This window comes from Hibiscus syriacus, unplaced genomic scaffold (assembly GCF_006381635.1).
Source record: "Hibiscus syriacus cultivar Baekdansim isolate YM2019G1 unplaced genomic scaffold, ASM638163v2 tig00111342_pilon, whole genome shotgun sequence".
Taxonomy (NCBI): Eukaryota; Viridiplantae; Streptophyta; class Magnoliopsida; order Malvales; family Malvaceae; genus Hibiscus; species Hibiscus syriacus.
In genome coordinates this window covers 281,511-309,262 of record NW_024063066.1, presented here as the reverse complement: position 1 = coordinate 309,262, position 27,752 = coordinate 281,511, and the positions used below count along the sequence as shown (strand labels likewise).

General features: G+C 36.3%; 2 protein-coding genes and 3 pseudogenes across 2 annotated transcripts; 4 read left to right on the top strand and 1 right to left on the bottom strand.

The window, feature by feature from the left end:
• The first annotated feature begins 470 nt into the window (after positions 1–470).
• Positions 471–2,338, top strand: LOC120159177 (annotated as a pseudogene).
• Positions 2,339–2,941: 603 nt separating this feature from the next.
• LOC120159130 lies at positions 2,942–6,056 on the bottom strand (annotated as a pseudogene).
• A 4,416-nt stretch (positions 6,057–10,472) lies between these two features.
• On the top strand, positions 10,473–13,800 carry LOC120159131 (calcium-binding protein KRP1-like). The gene is made up of 2 exons (XM_039169788.1): positions 10,473–11,028; positions 13,789–13,800. The coding sequence occupies exon 1, from the start codon at positions 10,629–10,631 to the stop codon at positions 11,010–11,012; it is 384 nt and encodes a 127-aa protein (XP_039025719.1). The 5' UTR covers positions 10,473–10,628; the 3' UTR covers positions 11,013–11,028; positions 13,789–13,800.
• Positions 13,801–14,671: 871 nt separating this feature from the next.
• On the top strand, positions 14,672–17,699 carry LOC120159176 (G-type lectin S-receptor-like serine/threonine-protein kinase At4g27290). Its single transcript, XM_039169828.1, has 9 exons — positions 14,672–15,543; positions 15,645–15,757; positions 15,820–15,979; positions 16,125–16,220; positions 16,301–16,446; positions 16,530–16,740; positions 16,836–17,073; positions 17,163–17,313; positions 17,394–17,699. The coding sequence occupies exons 1-9, from the start codon at positions 14,706–14,708 to the stop codon at positions 17,697–17,699; spliced, it is 2,259 nt and encodes a 752-aa protein (XP_039025759.1). The 5' UTR covers positions 14,672–14,705.
• A 6,604-nt stretch (positions 17,700–24,303) lies between these two features.
• On the top strand, positions 24,304–27,351 carry LOC120159175 (annotated as a pseudogene).
• The last annotated feature ends 401 nt before the right edge of the window (positions 27,352–27,752 follow it).

Below are 27,752 nucleotides of genomic sequence, written 5' to 3'. Positions count from 1 at the left end.
CAAGTGAAGTATTTCTATTATTTTAACAAATATTCAATAAATAAATCATATTTTTACTTCTGATTCAAACTTTAAATTCTATCATTTACGACGATATATAAGCGACTAAGTACCGATTTTGGGCGTTGTGAGGGGTGTTTATCCTTCCCCACATGTAACCGACTCCCGAACCTGTTTTAAATGAATCTTTGGTAACGTAGATCAAATTTTTGTCTTATAAAACTATTTTTCTTAAAATTATTTTAAAAGACGTTTTTAGGTATTCGACCTACCTAACCCAAAGGTCGATGGCGACTCATTTTCAATTTAATTTTAATTAATCCATAATCACCAATTTTTTTTATTAAAGTCATAATCGTTTTTAAAATAATATTTAATTGTTTTACCTAAAAATGGTTATGACAGATAGTGATCCGGAAAGCTTTCTTTGGTAAAGTTTTGACTATCCTTGTGATACCTTTCTACCAGGTATGAAGCTCGGACTAAACTTCGTCACCGGTTTCGACAGGCATCTATCATCCTGGAAAAGTGAGGAAGATCCGGCTCCAGGCCTATATACTATCAGGATTGATCCTCGTGGGGTGCCACAGTTTGTTCTTAAGAAGGGACCTGCAATATTGTTTAGAGCAGGATCATGGAATGGTGTTTATTTTTCAGGCAGATCCGTGACTGTATCTAATTCAGTATATTCTTATATGTTTGTCTTGAACAAGAATGAGGTGTCTTACAAATAGGATACTCGAAACAGTTCGATCTTTTCCAGGTACTTACTAAATCCATCAGGTCTAGTAAAGCAAAGTTCGATTTTTTCGACTGATTGTTCGTCGGTTCTTTCAGTTCATATGCAAAGCAAAGTAAAGCTAACAGAACTGCAAAAGGTTGAAATCATAGTCGCTTCTGTCATAATAGCCAGTGGAGTAACGATACTAGCATTGGCGTTGTATGTTTGGAAGATAAAGCGTAGGAAAACAGGTACACAAATTCAGCTTTATAATCATTGTCAATGTATCTCATACTAATTCAATGACAACCAGGTGAACATGGAAAGGAAGATTTAGAGTTGCCTGTATTGGAGTTTGCAACTATAGCTACTGCAACTATTAATTTCTCGAGCAACAACAAGCTGGGACAAGGCGGTTTCGGTCCTGTTTACAAGGGTACATTGATTCAAGGGTATTTCAAGGGTACATTGATTGAGGGGAGAGAAATAGCAGCCAAGAGATTTTCGAAGAATTCTGGACAAGGACTCGAAGAGTTTAAAAATGAAGTAACCTTGATTGCTACACTTCAGCATCGGAATCTTGTAAAGCTCTTTGGTTGCTGCATCAGGAAAGATGAAAGGATGTTGATTTATGAGTATATGCCTAACAAAAGTTTGGACTACTTTATTTTCGGTTTGAACCTACTGTCTCAACTTGTTTCGATGACTTTAGTTTTGGCCACCGCGTAGGGTCTTGTGTCATTCATTTTTTGGTCGCAGATAAAACGAGAAGCAAGCTACTGGACTGGCATAGCCGAATGCATATCGTCGATGGAATTGCTAGAGGGATTCTTTATATTCATCATGACTCTAGGTTGAGGATCATCCATAGAGATCTCAAACCAAGAAACATTTTACTTGATAGTAACATGAACCCGAAGATTTCGGATTTCGGTTTGGCTAGGAAGTTTGGAGTGGATCGACTCAGGCCAATACTATAAGAGTAGTTGGAACTTAGTATGTATATACATAAGCAAGATTTTTCTGGTGCATTATTCCACGTTGCTTTTAAACTTACAATCTAAAATTTTCTCTTGCAGCAGTTATATGTCGCTTGAGTATGCCTTGGATGGGCTTTTCTCGATGAAATCTGATGTCTTCAGCTTCGGGGTCTTGGTTCTGGATATAATAGCAGGAAAGAAAAACAGGGGAGTTTCCCACCCGGAACATGACCATAATCTTCTCGGACACGTAAGACATCAAGACAGAACCATAACAGTTTGTGGATTCTTCTGTTCCAAACATTAATAGGACTATATCATTTTTGGTTCCAACTTTTCAGGCATGGAGATTGTGGATGGAAAAGAGGCCATTAGAACTACTCGACTCCGGATTGGTGGACTCCTACAATGAAACTGAAGTGTTAAGATCAATATAGCTCTCTTATGTGTACAACAACGCCCCGCAGACAGACCAAACATGTCACTAGTGCTGCTAATGTTGTGCGGTGAGAGTATACTGCCCCAACCGAAGCAGCCTTGGGTTTTTCATCGAAAGAAACCTTCTTTCAGCCAATGCTAACGAAATATACTCAATATATGAGTCTACTATTACATTATTAGTGCCACGATAGATGCTTCCCAGATGCCTTAATGACAAAAAGTTCATAACTTTATAAAATTTTCTGTTTTGTATTGTCTGCAACAGTGCTTCTATATGACTCAGAAGTCAAGAGTAGTTTGGCATTGAAAAATATCACCAGATAAATCCTTCTAAAGTTCTTCTGTGAAAAATATCTTGGTTAACTGTGTATGGATGATGCAGGCAAGGTGTTTATCTCAAGACATGTCACCTTAATGAACATGTGTTCAACAACACCCGAAGATAGACCAACCATGTCATTGGTGGTGCTGATGTTGTGCAGCGAGAGTTCATTGGCTCATCCAAAGCAGCCTGGTTTATTCTTGGAAAGGCCTCTGACTCAAGCCGAGTCTGCTCGTAGGCTAGCAAGAATCATTAGATGAATCTATCATTACCGCGTTAGAGCCTCGATAGAATCACGTCATGTTTTACAAGATTCCTTGGCATTAATTTATTATCACTTTAATTGTATCTCTGTAAACAAGCATGAAACTATATTTACTTATAGCAGGACTTAAAAAAAAGTACAAATTATTATATTCTACTTCTGAAAATCAATGAGATTAACTAGATATCATCCATAGTTCAATGTTAGTCATATATATTCTTACAACGACAACTATAGTCTCGAAGAGATGAAAATATCGAAAAGAATAAAAGAAAAGAACACATAACTGTTACATGAAATCTGCATTATCTTGCCTCAACTGCTGTGATTGCAAAATCATTAGAACAAGCAGGTCTTTGAACATCTGATGAAGAAGTATCGTTAACCAGATCTCTCTCGTTGAAAAATCCAGGTTGTTTAGGCTGATCCAAAGGAACTTCACTATTTAACATCAGAACTACATTTGACATAGTTGGTCTATCTTCAAGACTGCGTTGCACGCATAGTAGGCTGACCTGAACCGATCTTAGAACTTCCGAGGGATTGCAGGTCATTTTAATTGTATCAGCAACCAGCTCCATCGAATTCCCATCATAGAACAGTCTCCATGCCTATACAAATAAAGCTGTTTTAACATCTACAGAACTTAACATCTTCGATATATGGTTTTATAGTTCTACACTTACATGTCCGAGAAGGTTATGTTGATGGTCTGGATGAAAGAATCCTCTATTTCTTTTCCCACTCACTATTTCTAAACTAAAACACCAAAGGCGAAAACATCGGATTTGATCGAGTAAAGCCCATCGATTGCATACTCCGGAGACATGTAACCACTGAAAGAGAAACCCTGAACTATAAGAAAACAAGCTTCAAAGTTTATGAGTTTAAACTATGGTATTTCAGTTTTGTATCTCATTACGTACTATGTTCCCACCACTTTCTTTGTGTTTGCTGTCGTTTCCTTTTCTCCAAAACTTCTAGCCAAGCCGAAGTCTGAAATTTTCGGATTCATTTCATAGTCTAATAACACATTAGCAGCTTTCAGATCTCTATGAATTATCCTTTGTCTCGAATCTTGGTGAGAGAAAGGATCCCTCGAGCGATCCCGTTGATAACTTGGTAGCGTGTTGCCCAATCTAGTAACATGCTTTGAGTTTTATCTTCCCAAAAGCCATTTTTTATTGCTTGTTAGGTCTTTGAATATAGTCAACAGTGAGACTGAGACCAGATTATAAGCAAATGAACTTCATGGATCAGAAAAAAGACATACCAAAGATAAAGAAGTCCAGGCTTTTGTTGGGCAAGTATTCATAGATTAACATCTTTTCATCTGCTTCGATACAACATCCGAGGAGCTTCACCAAATTCCTGTGCTGAACCTTTGCAATATGTTTAACTTCATTTGTGAACTCGGTGTTTCCTTGTTTAGAACTCGATGACAACCGCTTCACAGCGATCTCTTGTCCGTCTTTCAAAACACCCTAAAGAAAAGCATATAATCATTAGTCTAGGTCGTTTTATCATATAGTATTTTGTATGGTACTTTATCATATAGTTTACCTTGTAGACGCATCCGAAACCTCCTTCTCCAAGCATATTCTTGAATGAGAAGTCATCAGTAGCAGCAATAATAGCTCTTAAATCAAATAATGGTAAATCTAGATCTTCTTTGCTACTTTGAAAATCAGAAACGTTATCTGAGTGGTGGTGTGTCGGCAATCCTGTGAAATAGCAAAGTTGTAACACAGAAAAACTTCCTATAACATTGCTAATGAATCGGAAAACGAAACGATTGCGTTACCCTTCAGCTTTTTCTTCCTTCGCATGAACAAGACTACGATTATGACTGCAATCACCACTCCTGCAGACAGTGCAGACACCGTAGCGATGATCCTTGTTCTGTTATTAGCTTTCGCTGCGTGACTTGTTCTGTCCTGTGGAGCTGTATGGAAAGCAAATAGCATAAAATGAAATGAAACAAGAACAAGGAAATCCAATGATTCAAAAAAAATATGTGTAAAAGACTTCCAAGTTTCAAGGATTGAGGATATTTTCATACCTAGTTCTGATGCGGCAACCTTTACATATACATCTTGACCGCTGTTCGTCATATATCTCGTATCGATAAGGTCGGTAAACCATAGCAAGCACCCACTTCCTCCATTTGTAATGTCCAAACTAGTATAAGATGTGCACCAACAATTAGAAGAACACAGGTCCTTGCACTCCTGTAAGTTCATGCTGACATTGAACCATGAATGTTTGGTTTCCGGCACTTTTACGTCGGAGACCCTTACATATCCATCACCGGAACAATTTAGTGGAGTGTTTCTCCCGCAACCACCTGACCCTGGAGCTGCATCCCATTCCCGGGGATCGTTTGGTGAAAAGCCTGTCAGGCAACTACAAGCAGGGGATTTCTTGTTGTCACATATGCCATTTGCACCACACAATGCATATCTGTCGCAGTTCTCGACGAAAAAAGAAAGATTTGGAATCCAACCTCGATTCGGATCGTTCCATGTGAAGGGGACTATGGATCCATTGTCACCAGTTAGCACTCCCCTTAAAAGAGTTGAACTGTTGCGTGGATTAAACGTTAGAGATAGCTCTTGTCCATTGAAAACGAAATCATAAGGATAAATAGGGTTTTCTTTTGTTTCAAGCAATCCACTTAACCGCACACCATTGTAAGGTCCGGACCGGAATAGTATGGTGGAACTGTCTCTTACCGAAATCTCTGGATAACCGGATAGCTCAAACTGGTATGTGTACATACCTAGTGAAGGATCATCAGGATTTTTCCATGACGACAAGTACCGTTCCAGGCCAGTTCCGAAGTCTTTCCCAAGCTTCATGCCCGCAATGAATGTATCGCTTGGATAATCAAAACTTTGCCAAATGAAGTTCTCTGAACTTGTGTTGCCTGTTCCATCGGTAACAACGAGATTTCCCGAGTCCAAGAGCTGCACAACCGGACTACTGACGGGCCTCAAAGGCAAAACCAAAGCATTGGACGACCAAACACTGTTGCTTTTACCATCCACAAGGATAAGAATTCCCTGATTGGTAACATGTAGCACACCGGAACTGTCATTGAGAGGCGTTTCCCTATTTGCCACCCAGGGAACCGTCGCGTTCGAATTCATATACCATATTCCCAAGTACCTTTTGGTGCTGGAACCAGGACTAAAGAATCCGAGTTCAAAGATTCTATCTGCCGAAACTAAGGTATCACCATCTCTGATTGAACCGGTCGCATTAAAGCTTTCCACCGTAATCGATAGGGTAACATGAGGCCGCCACATCAGGGTGAAAAGTAGAAGCAAGATAAAGCTCGCCATCGATGAGATAAAAAAACTTTGAAGAAGTTTGAAGATCACATTCCTTATAATCACACTTCCCCATTAAAAAAAGAACTCCATAAATGTCAAACTTGAAACCTCAGCGCTCTAAGGAGCCTTTTTCTGACCGGTGCCACAAATACTCAGTAAGCAAGAACTATAATCTAAAATAATAATGAAGCGTCAGCGATTATTTTGTTTCCGAGAATCTGGACTACAAGTTCCCTTTGCAGTCAGGCTTAAATAATAGTAAAATCTTGTTGCTGCTACAAGGACAACTGTTAGCTTTGACAAAAATAAATAAATAAATAGTGGATTCAACCTGAGAATCAGTCAATGTTACTTCAAAATTATTATATATCATTATCAACCTTACCCTTATCTTGTAATGCCGGTCTTCTCCGAAATTTGAGCTTAACAGACTCTATTTTTTTTCGTGTAACGAAAATATCTTCTATCCCTGAAATTCATAAACTGGAAGTTTTAAAGAATAGTCTGTACTCTTTAGTTCCAGGGATTACGTGAAAATGTAGAAATGAATCCAGTACTTCTAGCATTTCCATACGTTGAAAGATTTTTTCAAAGATATCAACACTTTTTAACAGAGTCAAACTGAGCTTGAGGTTGTTGTTGAACTCGGCATTCGTTTTCTATTAGTTAACATGCTAATTCTACCAGCTTGAGAGTGTGAAAGGTTGAAACTCGGCATTTGTTTTTCACTTGTTTACTTTGACAATTCTAGTTCGGGTTAAAGTTGTATACTTTGAATGTTGGTGATTCGTATAATACCTGGCATATCTTAGCCCACCAAAGACCAACTGTAAATTGAAAGCTGTGATTAAAGAAACAAGAAAGGGGAAAAGAAAACTGATGATCACGCAATTTCATGGGACAAAAGAAACTTCCCTCGTTCTGGATTAACTCATGCTGACTATTTTTTAACGCATAATTAGAGGTAGCAATTGAGTCATTCGGTCGGATCATTTTCGAGTTGAGATTGTTTCGATTTAGATTCGAATTGGTTCCGGTTTAGTTCGGGTCGAATTAAAATTGAATCAATTGATTTTTGGATCGGTTTAATAACGGATCGGTTGGTTTTGAATCGGGTCAATACCAGATCAATTAGTTTCAGTTTAGGTCAACCATTAGATTTTCGGGTCAATTCAGATCGTTTTCAATTAGATTTTTAGGTCAACCTTTAAATTTTTAGGTCAATAGTTGTCGTTCTTTGTCATCATAACTTTTGGTGCGGTCTCTTATTTCTTATAATTCAAGAATTGAATGTGAATATATATTTCCACATCTCAAATTTAGAATTAGAAGTTTTAATTTTAATAAATCGAATCAATAAATCTTTAAAATAAAGAATTTTATGTGTCACAGTCGAAAAGCAGAGCTAAAAATTATTAATCATATAAGAAATGATCTTTTAACTGAGGAAATATTATATTAAACAATTAAACTATTATTAGAAGTTATGGTTAACTAGTAATATAATATAAAATAAGAATAAAGCATACACCATTTTATTATTTATCAATACTGAAAATAGATAATAAATAAATAAGTAATTCAGTCATTCACTTAGACTCAATTGTCAGGTTAAAATCGGGTCAAATTTCGGTTCGGATCTGATATGAGTAAACTAAATTCGGATTGCTTTCAATTCGAGCTATTTCAGTTCGGGTTGCTTTTGGTTTGGGTTAATTTTGGTTCGAGTTACTTTCGTTCCAACTAAAATTCGGATCGGTTTCAGCTTGATTCGAGTTATTTCCCATTTCGGATCAATTTTGAGTTATCTTGTTCTAATCTATATCAAGTCTCAAATTAAATAAATCAGTTCGAATAATCAGATACGAATCAAATTTACCAGTTTTACGTGTAATCTCTGTTTAGCTTGATATATTTTGTATTAAAGCAGAAAATATTGAGTTTTTCAATTAAAGAAAATATTTTGATATGCAATTTAAATAAAATTACATTTACACAATTATATTTATTGTGATGTTATTTGTCTTATTTTAAATCTTTACTTAGTCAAGGATAATATGTATATTCTATAGACACAATAGATCTAATTTAAAACTTCTCTAAATATCAATATTTCTTCTATCACTAAAATCGGTCCACAAATTTTAGGTTTAATATAGAAATAAGTGTTTGAATTATGTCTCGAAAAATATTTTAATGTCTAAAAGTTTTTCATTCAAAATTGGTATCTAACGTTTTCTAGGTTACATTTTTAAGTGCCCAACGTCAATTGCCGTTAAAAATCGCTGTTAAGTGACACATGTGACGTTCTAGTAATTTTGAGAATTTTTATTTAAAATAAAATATATATAATTTAAAAAAAAACATTTTTTTAAATCTTAAAAAATCTAAAACTTTTAAAATTTTCATTTTAATCCCTTTTCCACCGTCGGTTGCCACCAACACCGTCAATCGGTCGAATACCCAACGACGTGTGGCATACCAGCCACCCACAACCAAAACCCCTATTCTTTCACAATTGATCGAACGCCAAAAAATAGTGTAATTAAAATTTTTTGTTTTAGGGTTTCAAAATCATAAAAATCCCTTAAATTGATCATGGTAATCTATTGTTTGAACGTATGTGGTGGTCGATTGTTTACTGTTTGATCGGCCGTGACAGTCGATCTTTGACTGTGGCAGGGGAGGGTGAGAAGAAAACCGGGAGAGAGAAGGGGGAACGCACTGTGCTGTTTTATTATTATTATTATAAAATATTTTTTAAACAATTCAAAAATATCATAACGTGACACGTGTCACTTAATGAGAATTTTAACGGCAGTTAACGTCTGGACACTTAAAATGGTAATGAAAAAAATATTAGACGCATATTTTTAACAAAAAAAATTAAGTACTAAAACTTTTTTCGAGGTATATTTAAACACTTATTTTTATATTAAGCCTAAGTATAATGTCTTAGCGTGTATTGAGAGGATGTGTTATGTTATTTTAAGGGTTTTTATATTCAATTACTTTCATTACCTACAACTACATTCTTTTACTTTTAATCACGGAAAAATATAAACTTATTTTTATTTATAATAATAAAAAAATTAATACACATATTCTAATATACACTTAAATAAAATAGTTATTGAATTAAAATAAAATAATTTCTAGTTATTTGAATTGACGAGTCTTATTTTACGACTCGGAGTTGACTTAAATAAATTTCCAGTCGAATCGAGTTTATAAAATTCGAGTTGAGTCAAGTCGAATTTTCGAGTTTCTGTTTAAATTTAATTATAAATATTTATAATATTATGATATTATTCAATTACAATTTAAATGGGTTTTTATGATCATATACAATACATATATATAACAATCCATTCTTGTGCACTTTTTTTTTTATAAAAAAATATAATACATAAATATTTCTTTCACATGTGATATACATATATTATATAAAATTGATGAACATTATTCAAACTTGAAAATTCATCCACTAATTACTAAAACTTTTGAATTATTCGAGTTGTATTTTACAACTCGATTTGAACTTGAAATTTTTTCAAGTTGAGTCGAGTTTATGAAATTACAACTTGAAGTCATTTGAAGTCGATTTTTTTAATCAAGCCGAGTAGAAAAAAAATCAATTTTTAGAGTCGAATCGAGTTTTGCTCATTCTAATAACTATATATGTTTTTAATTTTGTATATATTTAAGAATATTCCAAATTAATGAAATTAAGTAAAAAATTATTTGTTTCAAAATTTGTATTCAAAAAGTAGGTTGAAAATAATATAATATTTAATTGATAAAACACATTATATTAATGATAAAAAAACATATCCAATTTAAAAGTACTTAAAAAAAATAAAAATACTTATGTAGAATACACAAATAGTTCTCAGATTATAGATAATATTTTATTAAGTCTCTTAACTATAGGGTCCTTCAACTATAAAGTGTTATTTTATTGAGTCCCTCTACTATTAAAAGTTACATAAAATGGACACACGATTATTCATTATGTTCCAAACTTGTCATTTTTTATTAAAAAAATTGGCGATATTCTAAGTTGAACGTTAACTTGTTGACTATGATATTTTTTAACAATGACATGATATTATCTTACGATGACACATCAACATAAGAGGTGATTTTTTAACAATGAGTGATCGAAGCGAAACTAAAACGTAACATTAGATATGATTTTGAAAAAAAAATAGTTGAATGATCAAAACAGAATTGTTAGAATAGATTGGGGACTAAATATATAGTTTACCCTAAGTTCTTTCTTCATCACGAAGAAAAATATTTAAGAAAGCTCTCTATTGTTTCGCTGAAATTTACAATCCTATCCCTATCCTACCTTCCAATAAGAAACCTTGCAGACTTTCACATCCATATTACCTGTATCTTAGTTGTCCTTCAATGGCCTCTCTTTCTCGGAAATCTCAACTTATCTCCTTCAACCCCTTTCTATATATTCCATTCCAGACATTCCACTCAATCAAACATTTTCCAGATTCTACTTTCTTCCTTCTTGTTTCATTTTTTTGTATTACCATCAACCATGTCTGCGATTCCTCCACCAGCTTCACAAAACTCATCGTCATCAGCTTCGGGTTTCCATGATTTCTTGCCCGTGATGGCCAAGAAGCTCGGAGGGGAAGGTCTGATCGGGGAGCTGTGCAATGGGTTCAGCCTGTTGATGGACGGTGAGAAAGGGGTCATCACTTTCGATAGCCTGAAGAAGAACTCGGCACTCTTGGGGTTACAAGACTTGACCGATGATGATCTGAGGTCCATGATGAAAGAAGGTGATTTCGATGGCGATGGTGCGCTTAACCAGATGGAGTTTTGTGTTTTGATGTTCAGGTTGAGCCCTGAGTTGATGGAAGCTTCTCGGTTTTTGTTGGAGGAAGCTTTTGAGCTTGAATTCGAGGGTTTTCATTGATACTTTTTGTTTCTTTGTTTAATCCTGAATTTGTCTTCTCAATGAAATTGTTGAATATACAGAGAATTTATTTATTTCTCATTTGTTCATTCACTTAAGTAGCTTAATAGTTGATTGATAAAGAGAAAGATATAATGCTAATTTAAAAATCAAGCAACAAATTAATGGTCAAACAATTTCTTGGCTTTGAGAAAGAGAGAGAGAGAGACAACAATGGAAGAGAGAGACAAAGTTTTATTAACTAATAACCATCGACCTTCCCTTGCCGATGTTCATTTATTCAAGCCAAAAGTCTTGCTCTTGCATTTACAGGCAATGCATGTACCTTAGAATGTTCAATCTAATGCTGAATTTAGCAAGCCTATCAGACTAGACATCCATGGAAATGGGTTTCTGTTTTTGCATTGCTTGTTGTTTCCTCATCTTCTTCTCAAAAGCCTTGGTTGCAACAATTGACACCATTTCTCCATCAGAGTTATTCACCGATGGCATGACCTTAGTCTCCTATGAAGGAACCTTTGCAAGGGTACACATGGAACCCAGAAACTAAAACCTGGCAGCTGTTTTTAAGCTCGCCAATTGACCTTTGTGGCAGATATGGACATTGTGGTCCAAATGGGAACTGTGATAGCAATAAGCTTCCGGATTGTTGTCAATGCTTGACAGGGTTCAGGCCAAAATGGCCCGAAAGATGGAACTCAGCCGATTATACCGGAGGGTGTATACACAGTAAGCAATTGAACTGCCAGAGTGAGGATGACTTTATAAGAACTCCAGACGCCACAAATTCTTGGGTTAATAAAACTATGAATCTCAAGGAATGCAGGGCCAAGTGCTTGAGGATCTGTTCTTGCATGGCCTACACTAATTTATATGTTACAAGAGGAGCTAACTGGCTGTGTGGTCTGGTTCAGTGATCTAATTGATATCAAACAATTTCAATCAGATGGTCAGGATGATCATGATCTTTACATAAGAGTCTCCCTTTCAGAAATAGGTACTGGTTCACAAAGCTAGAACATGTTCTTATTACATCTTGTGGTAACATTTCTTTTTGGGTTTTTGTGTAATAAATAAGTGATATTTGTGCATCTTGACTTAATGGCAGAACTGAAGAAAAAGGCTAAGGTAAAGCTTGCCATCATACTTGCAACTGTAATTGCTTCCATTTCGGGTTTCTTTTAGTCGTTTGTTACATTCGAAGAAACAGGGGAAAGTTAAAAGGTAACACTAATTATGTCTGCCATGGTCCATAAACGTCTCTTTGTTTTCACTTATGCTTCTTCATTGATTAAATAAGATGCAGGACTAACATGAATAGGTAATTTGTAGATCAAACGAGACGAGAATTTTTAACCTAGTCCAAGATTCTTCGAATCATCAGCGGGATTGCTAGAGGACTACTCTACCTTCAGCAAGACTCGAGGTTGAGGATTATTTTTAGAGATTTAAAAGCTAGTAATGTTCTACTTGACAGCTGAGTGAGATGAATCCGAAAATTTCGGATTTTGGCATGGCAAGAACTTTGGAGATCAAACAGAAGCCAATACAAATAGAGTCGTTGGAACTTAGTGAGTGTACTTTCTCCCTTTTCCACATTATTTGATCCATAAATCCCAATTAAAAAAACTTCATTTTCATTATCTGGCAATGTTCTGCAGTGTTATATGGGACCAGAATATGCTAGCGACGGTCTGTGTTCGGTAAAATCGGATGTTTTAGCTATGGGATTTTATTGTTGGAGGTTATAAGTGGAAGAAAGAATGGAGGGTTTATCATGCGAATCAAAGGGAGAACCTCGTTGAACATGTAACGTCAGCAGATACTATTATTGTTAATGTTTTCTCACAAATTACAAATTCTTAACAGGTTCGAATTTTGCTGCAGGCATGGAGTCGGAGATTATGGTCCGAAGGGAAGCCTTCGGATGTTGCTGATGATTTCTTAGTAGAGAATGGTGATCCACCCCAGCTGTTACGTTACATTCACATTAGCCTTTTATATGTACTGCATCATCCCGAGGAGAGGCCGAGCGTGTCATCTGCGGTTCCTATGTTGGGAAGTCCCAATGAATTGCCTTCCCCTAACCACCTGGTTTCTTGTTTTGCAAGAAACCCTTTGAAGCAGATTCTTCACCCGGCAACGCGGGAACGTCTTCGAGAAATGAAATAAGTTTATCATTATTAGAAGCTCTGTAAATTATTAACAATCATAAAATTATACCTTGTAGCTTATGTTATACAACCTGTAAATTATATTTTTGATACAATCAGCAAAAGTTTGACAGAAACGTCTGATGAAAAGGACATGACCTCTTGGTAACGATGTTCACTTAATTAATCATTATTGATATGAAAATTTCTACCATATGTCGTTTTTTTCTCCCTTTTTTTAGAGATGCGTAGGGAAGTGGAAATGCATGTTAATTACACTATGAATGGTTCTTGGTCATTAAGCATCTTCAAAGTCAGTGAATATAAATTCAGATAAGTATCTTCAAAATTTTTACTTGTGATGATGGGCTAAGGTTTCATCATAATCCCAAACTTAACAAGGAATATATGTTTTTTTATTAATTCTAAGATGGGAGAGGAGTATTTATCTCGAAATCTGATTTTTTTTGTTATTATTTATTTTATCAAATGCGTATCCTAAAATTTTATTTATATCTATCTACGTACAAAAAATAATATTGTTAATATATGTATTTACCCTTAAAAATATTTTTAAATTCGTCACCGAACCGAATTTACTCCCAATGACTTGAAAACTAAAGCTTTCCTTGTTTGAGTCAAAGCAATGCATTGGAGGATTAGTTGCGTGAATTTGCACCTAACCCCATAACATAGTAAATTTCCAAAGTAAATTGCCACCTAATACCATTTATCCTTTAAATATAGGGTAAATTATACGATGGTTCATGACTACATAACGTTATTTTGTTGAATCTCTCGATTATTGAAATTAATAAACGGTCTTCGATTATAAGACGTTATTTTATTGAATCTTTAAATCATAAAATAATCTTCAAATCATAAAATAATCATCAGACTATTCATATGATCCAAACCCTACTATTAAAGCACCGGCTCGATAATATTGTTCACTTTACGCTTAAATATATCGGCTTTAAGCAAACCCCATATGCGTAGCTTTCACACGACATTTCCGGCGCATGATATGGATGAATTCACACCCAAGGAGAATAGGATCCATGATAAAAGCATTTTAAAATGGGGGTTATAATCGCCGGCAATCGGCATCACATCTTTCAATCTATTGACCAACACTTACGAACAGGTCATGTGGACGTCATTGCACATGCTAATGGGCAGTTGGGGAAATGCTATTGATCAACTAATGGGTTTTATATGCTATTAAAAAACAGAAATTTAATACTGGCATTTGAACAGGACCGGATCTTTATCTGACCCTTGAGACAATATAAAGCTTGTTGTTTTATTTTACTCTTTTCTGATCAAATCAGCAAAAGTTTATCTAAAAGTATGTTAAAAGGCTTTTTCTTTTTGTTCTGATGAAAGACTTGACTATGGGGTAACCCATCTTCAAGGGCAGTTGAATATAAAATACTTGTGGTCTCTGTCTTTATAGTCAATGCTTCAATTTCAAATGTTCCATAAAATGGAATGTGTAATCAATTTTCCGATAAATGAGCAATCAGACAAGACATCCATGGAAGTGGGTTTCTATTTCTACAGTGCCTGTTGTTTACTCATCATCTTCCCGAAAGCTTTAATGGCAATCGACACCATTTCTCCATCGGAGTCACTCACTGATGGGATGACCTTAGTCTCCAATGAAGGAAACTTTGTGTTAGGCTTCTTCTCTCCAGGCACTTCCACGAACCGCTACCTGGGAATCTGGTTCAACAGCATCCCCATGCAAACTGTTGTTTGGGTTGCAAACAGGATGAGCCCAATAAACGATTCCACTGGCTCGTTGAAGATAGAAACTAGTGGCAGAATTGTGGTTCAAGTTCAGAACACAACAGCTGTTTGGTCGACTAATGCGTCAGCAAGTGCTCAGAATCCAGTATTGCAGCTCCTGGATACTGGTAATCTTGTTGTCAGAGATGGGAACGATAATAATCCGGAGAACTACTTATGGCAAAGCTTTGATTATCCAGCAGATACAATGTTACCAGGGATGAAAATTGGTTTCGACTTGAGAACTGGCTTGGATCGAAGACTCACAGCCTGGAAGAACTGGGATGATCCATCTCCAGGTGATCTTAGTTATGGTGTTGAACTTGAAGGAAGCCCAGAAATGGTGCTGAGGAAAGGCTTAGATAAGATCTCTCTCAGTGGGTTATGGGTTGGCACTGGATTTAGTGGAGCACCAACTTATAGGGCGAATCCGATCTTCGATTATAACTTTGTCTGGAACGAAAATGAGATTTACTACACATATTTCCTCAAAGACCAATCAGCAAAGTTGATGAATGCTTTGAACCAAACCGAAAGTGAGTCACAAATTACACATGGAACCCAGAAACTCAATCCTGGCAGCTGTTACTAGCCCTGCCAATCGACTATTGTGACAGATATGGACTTTGTGGTCCGAATGCGAACTGCGATAGCAGTAAGCTTCCGGCATGTCAATGTTTTAAAGGGTTCAGGCCGAAATCGCCTGAGAGATGGAGCTCATCGGATTTTTCTGGAGGGTGTGTACACAGCAAGCCATTGAACTGCCAGAGTGGGGATGGTTTTATCAGAGCTGATAATGTGAAAACCCCAGATACCACAAATTCTTGGGTTAATAGAACTATGAATCTCTGGGAATGTAGAGACAGGTGCTTGAGGAACTGTTCTTGCATGGATACTCTAATTTAGACATTACAAGAGGAGGTAGCGGCTGCGTCATGTGGATCGGCGATCTGCTTAATATCAAACAATTGCAATCAGAGGGTCAGGATCTTTATGTCAGAGTGTCTGCTTCAGATGCAGGTACTGGTTTACGAAGCTAAGAACATGTTCTTAACTTCTTATTTCATCTTGGGGTAATGTTTTTTTGGTTTTGTGTAACAATAAATATTATTATTTATGCTTCTTGACCAATACTTCAATGGCAGAACTGCAGAAAAAAACTAAGGTGAACCTTGCCATCATACTTCCAACTGTAATTGGTGCCTTTTTGGGGTTTCTGTTAGTTGTTTTTACATTCGCAGATGCAGGAGAAAGTTGAAAGGTAACACTAATTTGGTTTCATAAATGTAATTATTTATGTTCCATACTCTATGTTTATACTCTTTTCATATGAACTTGAAGGCGAGAATGTAAATGATAAAGAGAACAAAGACGAAAATGGAGATATGGAGGTTGCAGTATTCGAGTTTGGTACAATTGCTCGAGCTACAGATAATTTTTCAGTTGATAACAAGTTAGGTGAAGGAGGTTTTGGACCTGTTTACAAGGTAAAAGCTACTGTGTTTTAGTAGAGTGATCTCTAAGTAATAATTTTATTGAAAGCTCATAAAAATGTTGTACAATTTTCCAGGGGACACTACTAAATGGACAAGAAATTGCAGTGAAGAGACTTTCAAAGAGTTCTGGGCAAGGACTGACCGAGTTCAAGAACGAAGTAAAGTTGATTGCCAAACTTCAGCATCGGAATCTTGTGAGGCTTCTTGGTTGCTGCATTCAAGGAGATGAGAGAATGCTGGTTTACGAATACATGCCTAACAGAAGCCTTGACGCTTTCATTTTTGGTCTGCAAATCATTAGAAAACCTCTCAACATTATCACTTTTGCTTCCTCAATGATCAAATAAGATGTAGGACTAACACGAATGTGTACTTTCCAGATCAAACGAATCGCAAAGTATTACCCTGGCACAAGCGTTTTCAAATTATCTGCGGGATTGCTAGGGGACTACTCTACCTTCATCAAGACTCAAGATTAAGGATTATTCATAGAGATTTAAAAGCTAGTAATGTTCTACTTGACAGTGAGATGAACCCAAAAATTTCAGATTTTGGCATGGCAAGAGCTTTCGGAGGAGACCAAACGGAAGCCAATACAAATAGAGTAGTTGGAACTTAGTAAGTGTACTTTAATGCCTTTTCCATACAATTTGATCCACAAATCCTAACAAAAAGGTTCATTTTCTTTATCTGAAAATGATCTGCAGTGGTTATATGGCACCAGAATATGCTACTGATGGGCTGTTTTCGGTTAAGTCAGATGTTTTTAGCTTTGGGATTTTAATGTTGGAGGTTGTAAGTGGAAGAAGGAACAGAGGGTTTTATCATGCAAATCAAAGAGGAAACCTTATTGAACATGTAAACATCAATTGATACTATTATCATTATGTTCCTTTACTTTAACTACGAAATGCTTGAAGGTTTAAATTTTGCTGCAGGCATGGATACTATGGAAAGAAGGCAAGCCTTCGGATGTCGCTGATGATTTCTTAGTCGACACCGGTGATCTATCCGAGCTGTTACGATGCATACACATTAGCCTTTTGTGTGTACAGCAGCATCCAGATGAGAGACCGAGCATGTCATCCGTTGTTCATATGTTGGGAAGCCATCATGAATTGCCTTCGCCTAAACAACCTGGTTTCTTGTTCTACAAGAAACCATTTGAATCAGATTCTTCGACCGACATAGGTGGATCGACCTCAAGAAATGAAATAAGTGTAACATTAATAGAGGCTCGCTGAAAAAGAAGACTCCATTGTTCATTCAATATGTTATGCTCCAAATTATGATTAACTGTTTGCAATTTCTTAAAAATTCAGAAGACATACCTTGTAGTTTAAGTCATACAGCTTATAAATTATATTTTTTGGTACAATCAGCAGAAGCTTGATAGAACTATTCGATTTTTAAGGTCAGTATAACTTTCTAAATTTATAAAAATATGTAACCTAATCAGCCTATAAACAGAATTTTTTTATACAATCAGCCTATAAAAAGATTATGATATCATTTTAATATCGAACCGTCATTGTTTATTAAGAAAATCTCTTACCTAATCATTGCATACATATGATATGATTTTCAATTTTCTTTATTTTTTAGTTAAAAAATCCAAACTTTTAAATTTCTTAAAAAACCCTCATCCCTTCCCTCCTTTGTACTTGCTGATCCAACATGTGTGCTGGCAGGTTATGGTGATTCAGCCATAGCTGAAGCTTATGCACTGATTGTTGGTATTCACCTTTCGATTGGTCTTCATTGTTCAACGGCTATTACGGAGAGTGATGAGTCTAATTTTGTAGGCGGCTACTGGGCCGTCCATTCAAAAGATTATCTGCTATTCAAAGAAAAGACAAATGACAGGGATGCAGGTTGTGGAAATTTAATACTAGCATTTAAACAAGACTTCCTTTTTGTTCGAAGTCTCATGAAAGACTTGACTTTTGCATAACCCATCTTCAAAGGCAGTTATATAAAATACTTGTAGTCTCTGTCTTTATATTCAATGATTGAATTTCAAATGTTCAATAAAATGGAATGTGTAATTAGTTCTGCTAGCAATGAGCAATCAGACTAGACATCCATGGAAATGGGTTTCTATTTCTACAGTGCTGCTAGTTTCCTCATCGTCTTCTCAAAAGCTTCAACCGCAATCGACACCATTTCTCCATCAGAGTCACTCACTGATTCCATGACCTTAGTCTCCGGTGAAGGAAACTTCGTGTTAGGTTTCTTCTCTCCAGCACTTCCAGAACCGCTACTTGGAATCTGGTTTAACAACATCCCCATGAAAACTGTTGTTTGGGTTGCAAACAAGATGAACCCAATACGACAGCAAGTGTTCAGAATCCAGTACTGCAGCTCCTGGATACTGGTAATCTTGTTGTCAGAGATGGAAACGATAGTAACCCGGAGAACTACTTATGGCAAAGCTTTGATTATCCAGCAGATTCAATGTTACCGGGGATGAAAATTGGTGTTGACTTGGGAACTGGCTTGGATCGAAGACTCACAGCCTGGAAGAACTGGGATAATCTATCTCCAGGTGATCTTACTTATGCTGTAGAACTTGAAGCCCATAATTGGTGCTAAGGAAAGGCTTAGAAAAGTACACCCTGAGTGGGTTATTTTCAAGCTTCGTAATTATCAAATAATAATATTTTTTATCGAATAATTATGATAATAAAGTAATATAGGGAAGAAGAGTGTTAGTCTATAGGATTCGAAAATTTCTAATTCTAATTCGATGTGATCTTAAATCAAAAAACCTGTAAAACAAGTAAATTAAAAAGAAAGAGGATTTTAAAGTAAACAAGTAAAATAAAATTAATAAGATAAAACAATAAGGAAAATTGAGAAAAGTAAATTGTAAACGAATAATAAAGATGAGAAATAGCCTTCAGCTTCGCGTCGTCTCAATCTGTCTCGATCACTGAAATAGATTTTACTTCGGATACTTACCGATTATAGTCTACAAGGCCCAACCGTTGTAACTTGCTCTTCTCTCTTGTGAAATGATTTCCAAAGCTAATTCTTAAAAATTAGCCCTTGTTTGGATTAATATCGACTATCTATATTAATGCCAATGCTGGTTTTGAACTGGAAAAACCCGTGCTCGGATTATAGTGTCTCGAAGAGAATCAAACCCGATCTTGATTTCCCTTAGCGGACTGCTACTAAGATTGTTCTTAGGGAATTAAATTTGCTACAAGCCGATTCTCCTCCCCAACTATAGATCACAACGTCGAACAGACCAATGTGCTCTATACACTCCTTGGATTGAAGATATTAAGATGTTGAAGAAAGGTCGATTGTCTCTCATTGTTTGCAGAAAAATCAAGAAAGAAATATGAAGATGATAAATAACTTTTCGAATCTCGTGAGAATGGATTGAGTTGTCGCTCAGCTATCAACTAACGAAAAGTTTAGTCAAGCATGGTAGAAATCATGCTTAGCGTGTAGAAAGAGAGTAGATGGAGAAGAAAATTAATTTTATTGAAATAAATTGAAACAAAGAAAAAGGCAGAACCAATTTTATATTGAATTCTAAACTTGTACCCCATCAAGCTTCACCCCTAGGGGTATTTATAGTATTGAGTTAACCTAATGAAAATAAAATAATAAGTCTTAAAATATTCAAGCACTTAATTCTAACAAACTAAAAATCCTAATTACTAAATATTAAAAATCCTAAATAAAAATTCTATGCAAACTAAATTCCTAATAAAATAATAAAATTTCAAATGTTTGAATTCAATTACAACTTTTAAATTTCTAAAGAATTATGGGTTGCCTTGTTTTCCTCCTTTGATCTTGCTACTTGGAATGTTTAATTAGATTTTGTGCTTGGATCGACCTTTGAATTTGAGTTGGCGCCGACTTTTCCCAAATAAGTAGGAAAATCTGTTTAATTTTTCTTTTAATTGTTATTTCCTGAAAATAGAGTTCTGCACAAATTCGAATCAAAACAACCCAAATTATCATTATAAAAGAGATACCACGGTTTAATTAATAACAAAATATTAACCAAATAAAACACTCATCAAATTCCCCCTCACTTATTCAATGCTTGTCCTCAAGCATGCCTTAATCAATTGAAAAAATCTCAAATCATCAATAGTGAAGGTTCTGCTTCCCACTCACCCAATCCTGTTCATAATGGTTCTAATGAGGTCGTAGTCAGCACATCGGTGCCTGTTCAAGAGTAGCATGTCGATGGTGAGAATGCTGGAAATAGACACCCAATTCTTACAGTAGCAATTGTGGTGTCTTTAAGTCCAAGGTGTACACGAGTTTCTTTGATGATACAATACCAACCAGTGTTCGAGCTGCAGTACAATCCCTTAGTTGGAAGGTAGCTATTCATGCAGAACTTGATGCATTGCAAGAAAACAAGACTTGGTCTCTTGTTCCCTTGCCCAAAGGGCGCGATATTGTTGGATGCAAGTGACTTCAAAATAAAGAAGAATCCAGATGGGCATGTTCAAAGATATAAAGAAACGGATGGTTGCCAAAGGGTACTCACAGGTTCCTCGATATGATTTTAAAGATTCATTCAGTCCAGTTGTAAAATTTAACACGTTGAATGTTGTTCTTTCACTTGTCGTTACTAAAAATTAGTCCTTGCGTCAAGTTGATGTGAACAACGCGTTCTTGAATTGAGAGTTGTCTGAAGAAGTGTCCATGCAACAACCTCCAGGGTTTGAAGAATTTGCTGCTGATGGATCACCTCTAGTGTGTAAGCTACACAAATCCCTATATGGGCTTCGCCAGGCACCCAGAAATTGGCTTGATAAGCTTAAGGTTAGTCTTGAGCGAATGTGATTTGTTAAGTCATTAGTAGATGTGTCACTCTTTGCGAAGTGTGTGAATAACTGTTATAAATTTGTGTTGGTCTATGTGGACGACATAATCATTACTGTGAGTATAAGGATGTTATTGAGAGAGTGATTCAACTCTTGCAAGGAGATTTTTCACTTAAGGACTTAGGTGAACTGAATTTTTTCCTTGGTATTGAGGTTAAAAGAAGCAGTGGCAAGCTGGTTCTCTCACAAAGGAAATATGTTCTTAAGTTACTAGAAAGAGAAAAATATGTTAAATGCTAATCCAGTTGTTACTCCAATGATAGGGTCATCGTAACTGGTTCATGAAGCAGGGCCATTACTGTCTGATGCTCGTGAGTATAAAAGTCTAGTTGGTGCACTTCTGTATGTATGCCACACTCGACCTGACATAGCATTCAGTGTGAATAAGGTTGCTCAACACATGCATGCACCTTGTGAGTCTCATATGGCAACAGTTAAGCGTATACTTCGATATTTGGCTGGTACATTGGACTATGGTCTCACGTTCTTGGCTGATGAAGCATGACTGAAGGTTGTGGCCTTTGCTGATGCAGATTGGGGAGGTGACGCAGATGATCGCAGGTCAATTTCTGGTTATATAGTGTTTCTTGGAAAGTGTCCAGTGGTCTGGAAGCAGAATATCGTAATGTTACAGATGCAACAGCAGAAGTAACCTGGATTAATGCATTGCTAGTTAGTCTGGGTGTGAATCAGCGTGAAGAGACAGTTATCTGGTGTGATAATACGAGTGCAATTGCTATGAGCATGAATCCGATTTATCATGCACAATCTAAGCACGTGGACATGGATGTTCATTTTATTAGAGAAAAGGTTGTTGCCAAAGTGTTACGCGTTAGCTACGCTACGTTCCAGTCAGCTATCAGGTGGCAGATGGTCTCACAAAGTCACTGACTAAAGTTGCATTTGAAGTTTTCAGAATCAAGGTGTGTGTCTTGCTTTGTTAACGCAGGAGGAGAAAGTAGAGGGAATATGGTTGGTTAAGGGGTTGAAGTTGTTAGCAGTGTAGTTAGAGTTAGTTGAGCTGTTAGGCTTGCTGTAAAACTACTATAAAACAATGTAATTGGTGGACTGGAATTAATAAGCAAGATTCAATATTCTTTCATTTCTAAAGCTTAACCTAGCTTTCTAATAGTTTGAAATGAAATGATCCAAACTGATTTACCCAACCCTTAATATCCAAAAACAACGACCACCAATCCAAAGGGTGGTGGAACGACTCATTAAAACCAATGTATACAACTAAAGCGTCTGATTCTACTATCCTCTGCGTCAAACGCTCCCAACTTGCTTCGATCAACATAATCTGCAGTTGAAACATGAACATGACCTGAAAAGTTTGCTCTTATTTCACCTGTCTCTGAGCAAAGAACACTTCCACACTCAACGCTCCTCTCCTCAACCAACCCAAGTAAGTACACTAAAGGTTACACCACCATGGCACGCATCAGTCCCTATCAGCCCAACGAGAGGCTAACCCTATTGCCTCATTGCTCCTTGATCTCTACTAGAGAGAACAGATCCTCCAAATTACGAGCCTCTGATTTCGAAAACATCTTAAACTCCATGTCGAATTCATAACTCCACCTTTGATTTTCGCAACTGAAGTGCTTGTGAAAATGATCAAATAGCCATTGTCTTAATTCGGTCAACGTTAATGTCAGTCATAAGTTCTGGAGCATAGATGTTTGATGATTATTGCATTCTTGAATCATATGGAATTTGAGATGTTCGAAATTTTCTTTAACAATTTAAACTAAAAACCAAACACTAGCGTCGTTCTTCTCCTCACCTTTCCCAGTCGTTCTTGCATCGTCAGTCACCGTCCGATATTGATGTCACTTTTCTCACACCAACACTTACGAACAGATCTTGCATGTCACATTGCAAAGGTTAATGGGCCGAAAATCAGTAACTCGATTCAACCAATCGGATGATTTTTCATATGTTTTTCAAAAAAGAAATTGACCGAGGTGCATTTAAACAATACCAAATCTTATGTAACCCTCGAGACATTATGTGTTAGCAATTTCTTGTAAATTTAAAAGACATAACTTGTAGTTTTAGTTTAGTCTATAAATTATGTTTCTGATTAAGTCAACAAAAGTTTGGCAAAAAAGTCTGATGAAGAACACTTTATTTTTCTAATATGATGGAAGACTCGACTTTGGGTAACCATCTTCACTCTATAAATTATTGATGTTAAAATCTGGATTAGAAATGCATGTTTTAATTGTACTCTGAATGGTCCTTGGTCAGACTCACTGTTCTTGTGGTCCGAATTGAACTTATATTTTATTGCAAACTTAATTTCAATTCTTGAAGGTGATCAAGTTATGTTTCTCTACGGTCTGAACTAAAGGTTTTAGATAAGCATTTTTCAAAGTCAGCTGAATATAAAATACTTGAAGTATCTGTCTTCCAAAGTCAACTCTTGAATTTAGAATGTTTAATTATAAGATAAGTGATCAAACTATAGCGTTTTTTAAGAATATATGTCTAAATTATTTTTGAATGATCCAGGTGTCTAACGTTACAAACGTTATTATTTTAGGTGTCCAGCCCGTAAACGCCTTTAATTTTCTCCGTTAATTAACATGTGTCACATTCCGGTAATTTTTTTAAAAAAAAATATTAAAATTATATTTTTATAAAATTTTGAAATAGCCCCAAAACTTTAAAAACCTTCATTTCAACCCCTAAACTCACATCAACTGCCGCCCTTTGCTGTGGACGAAGCTCCACCCGACATCACCTCCCCCGAAGATCAATAACTCTATGAAATTGCAAAATTACCATAATGGCATTTGCGGATCAAGCACCTAAAATGGTAACATTTGTAATATTAGGCATATGGATCATTTAAAAAATAGTTTAGATACTCATTCATTAAAAGTGGTATAATTTGGATACTTATATTTTATAATTAAGCCAATTTATAATGTTCAATAAAACGGAATGTGTAATTAGTTCTGCGAGCAATGAGCTATCAGACTAGACATCCACGGAAATGGGTTTCTATTTCTACTGTGTTTGTTGTTTTCTCTTCCTCTTCTTAAAAGCTTCAACCGCAGTAGATACCATTTCTCCATCAGAGTCACTCACTGATGCCATGACCTTAGTCTCCAATGATGGAACCTTTGCGTTAGGTTTCTTCTCTCCAGGCACTTCCAAGAACCGCTACCTGGGAATATGGTACAACAACATCCCCATGCAAACTGTTGTTTGGGTTGGAAACAGGATAAACCCAATAAACGATTCCGCAGGCTTGTTGAAGATAGAAGCTAGTGGCAGAATTGTGCTTCAAGTTCAGAACACAACAGCTGTTTGGTCGACTAATACGACAGCAAGTGTTCAGAATCCAGTATTGCAGCTCCTGGATACTGGTAATCTTGTTGTCAGAGATGGAAACGATAGTAACCCGGAGAATTACTTATGGCAAAGCTTTGATTATCCTGCAGATACACTGTTACCGGGGATGAAATTGGTGTTGATTTAAGAAATGGCTTCGTTCGAAGAAACTCAGCCTGGAAGAACTGGGATGATCCATCTCCAGGTGATCTTACTTATGGTGTAGAACTTGAAGGAAACCCAGAAATGGTGCTAAGGAAAGGCTTAGAAAAGTACTCTCGGAGTGGGTTATGGATTGGAAGTAGATTTAGTGGAGGACCATCGAGTCCGATCTTTGATTATGAATTTGTGTGGAACGAAAATGAGGTTTCCTACACATATTTCCTCAAAAACAAATCTGTGATCTCGAGGGTTGTTATCAATCAAACTGAAAGTGCAAGGGAAAGGTACACATGGAACCCAGAAACTCAATCCTGGCGGCAGAATATAATCATCCCAACTGACTATTGTGACAGATTTGGACTTTGTGGTCCAAACGGGAAATGTGATACCAATAACCTTCCGGTTTATTGTCAATGTTTGACAGGGTTCAGGCCAGCATGGCCAGAAAGATGGAACTCATTTGATTATTCCGGAGGGTGTGTACACAGTAAGCCATTGAACTGCCAGGAAGGAGATGGATTTATCATAATTGGGAATGTGAAATCCCCAGACACCACAAATTCTTGGGTTAGTAAAACTATGAATCTCAAGGAATGTAGGGATGAGTGCTTGAGGAACTGTTCTTGCATGGCCTACACTAATTTAGATGTTACAAGAGGTGGTAGCGGCTGTGCCATGTGGTTTGGTGATCTGATTGATATCAAACAATTGCAATCAGATGGTCAGGATCTTTACATCAGAGTGTCTGCTTCAGAAGCAGGTACCGGTTTACAAAGCCAGAGCATGTTCCTATTTCATTTTGTGGTAATGTTTTTTGGTTTTTGTGTTATAAAATAAATAATATCTATGCATCTTGACCAATAGTGTTAATGGCAGAACTGAAGAAAAAGCCCAAGGTGAACCTTGCCATCATACTTCCAACTGTGATTGGTGCCTTTTTGGTGTTTCTGTTAGTTGTTCGTTACATTCGCATGAGGAGAAAGTTAACAGGTAACACTAATTATGGTTCTTTGCAACAAATAATAAAACCATTTTGCTCATCTATGTTTTATACATTTTTCAGATGAAGTTGAAGAAGAGAATCCAAGTGATAAAGAGAATGAAGATATGGAGCTTACAGTATTTGAGTTTGGTACAATAGCCCAAGCTACTGATGGTTTTTCATTTCATTACAAGTTAGGCGAAGGAGGTTTTGGCCCTGTTTATAAGGTCAAATTTACTATATTTTATTGCAGTGATATGCAAGTATACGATTTTATTGAAAACTCGTCAAAATATTGTAAAACTTTCCAGGGGACACTACCAAATGGACAAGAATTGCAGTGAAGAGACTTTCAAAGAGTTCTGGGCAAGGACTGACGGAGTTCAAGAACGAAGTAAAGTTGATTGCTAGACTTCAGCATCGGAATCTTGTGAAGCTTCTTGGTTGCTGCATTCAAGGAGAGGAGAGAATGCTGGTTTACGAATACATGCCTAACAGAAGCCTTGACGCTTTCATTTTTGGTCTGATAGATCATTAATAAACCTCTCAATAATATCACTTTTGCTTCTTCAATGATCAAAAAAGACGTTGGACTAACATGATGAATGTGTACTTTCCAGATCAAATGAGAAGCAAAGTGTTAACTTGGTCCAAGCGTTTCCAAATTATCTGTGGGATTGCTAGGGGAATACTCTACCTTCATCAAGACTCGAGATTAAGGATTATTCATAGAGATTTAAAAGCAAGTAATGTTCTGCTTGACAGCGAGATGAACCCAAAAATTTCGGATTTCGGCCTGGCAAGAGCTTTCGGAGGAGACCAGACAGAAGCCAATACAAATAGAGTAGTTGGAACTTAGTAAGTGTACTATTATGCCATTTTCATACTATTTGATCCATTAATCCCCATTAAAAAACTTAATTTTTATCTGATAATTCTCTGCAGTGGTTATATGGCACCAGAATATGCTATTGATGGGATGTTTTCGGTAAAATCAGATGTTTTTAGCTTTGGGATTTTACTGTTGGAGATTATAAGTGGAAGGAAGAATAGAGGGTTTTATCTTGCAAACCAAAGCGGCAACCTCATTGAACATGTAAACGTGATCAGATATTATTACCATCACGTTTTGTCACCTAAATTAGAAATGCTAAAAGGTATTAAATTTTTCTGCAGGCCTGGAGATTATGGAAAGAAGACGAGCCTTCGGTTCTTGCCGATGATTTCTTAGTAGAGACCGGCAATCTGTCCGAGTTGTTACGTTGCATACACATTGGCCTGTTATGTGTACAACAGCATCCTGACGAGAGACCAAGCATGTCGTCCGTGGTCGTGATGTTAGTCAGCCAGAATGAGCTGCCTTCACCTAAACAACCCGGTTTCTTGTTTTGCAAGAAACCCTTTGAAGCAGATTGTTCATCCGGAAACGATGGACCTTCTTCGAGAAACGAAATAAGCTTATCACTGTTAGAGGCTCGATAAGAAAAGGTTGTATGAACATTCGATCTGATATGTTCGAAACTATCAGTGACAATTTCTGTCACACCTGAAACTTGATGCATAATTTTTTAGTTGATCATTGTATTCTTTAATTTCAAGTCAAAGAAAAGTGAAACTTCCATGAACCTCTACATATTTAGTTTTTACCCAGAATAACAAATTAATCAAGAAACTCATGGATTGATCAATTCAATAATTGTATAATTCAATTGGCAAAGGGTCCTTATCAATCCTTTTGGTACCACAAATTCTTCATATTTTATCTTTAATTATGTATTGTTCTAATTTAATCATTTTAGTCTCCAGTCTTCCTTAATTTAACAAGATTGGTGACACTACTTTTTTATCTTATTTTATTGTCATTGACTTGCTCTCTCCATCATCAATGTTTCTTCAAAATCCATTGTCTTTTAATCATAGATGATTTGCAGGTGCTG

Coding starts and splice junctions, on each gene's coding strand:
- LOC120159131 (XM_039169788.1), top strand. CDS start 10,629: ATGTCTGCGATTCCTCCACCAGCTTCACAAAACTCATCGTCATCAGCT.
- LOC120159176 (XM_039169828.1), top strand. CDS start 14,706: ATGGAAGTGGGTTTCTATTTCTACAGTGCCTGTTGTTTACTCATCATC. Junction 16,447..16,529: donor GTTTTGGACCTGTTTACAAG/GTAAAAGCTACT, acceptor ACAATTTTCCAG/GGGACACTACTAAATGGACA. Junction 17,074..17,162: donor AATAGAGTAGTTGGAACTTA/GTAAGTGTACTT, acceptor AATGATCTGCAG/TGGTTATATGGCACCAGAAT.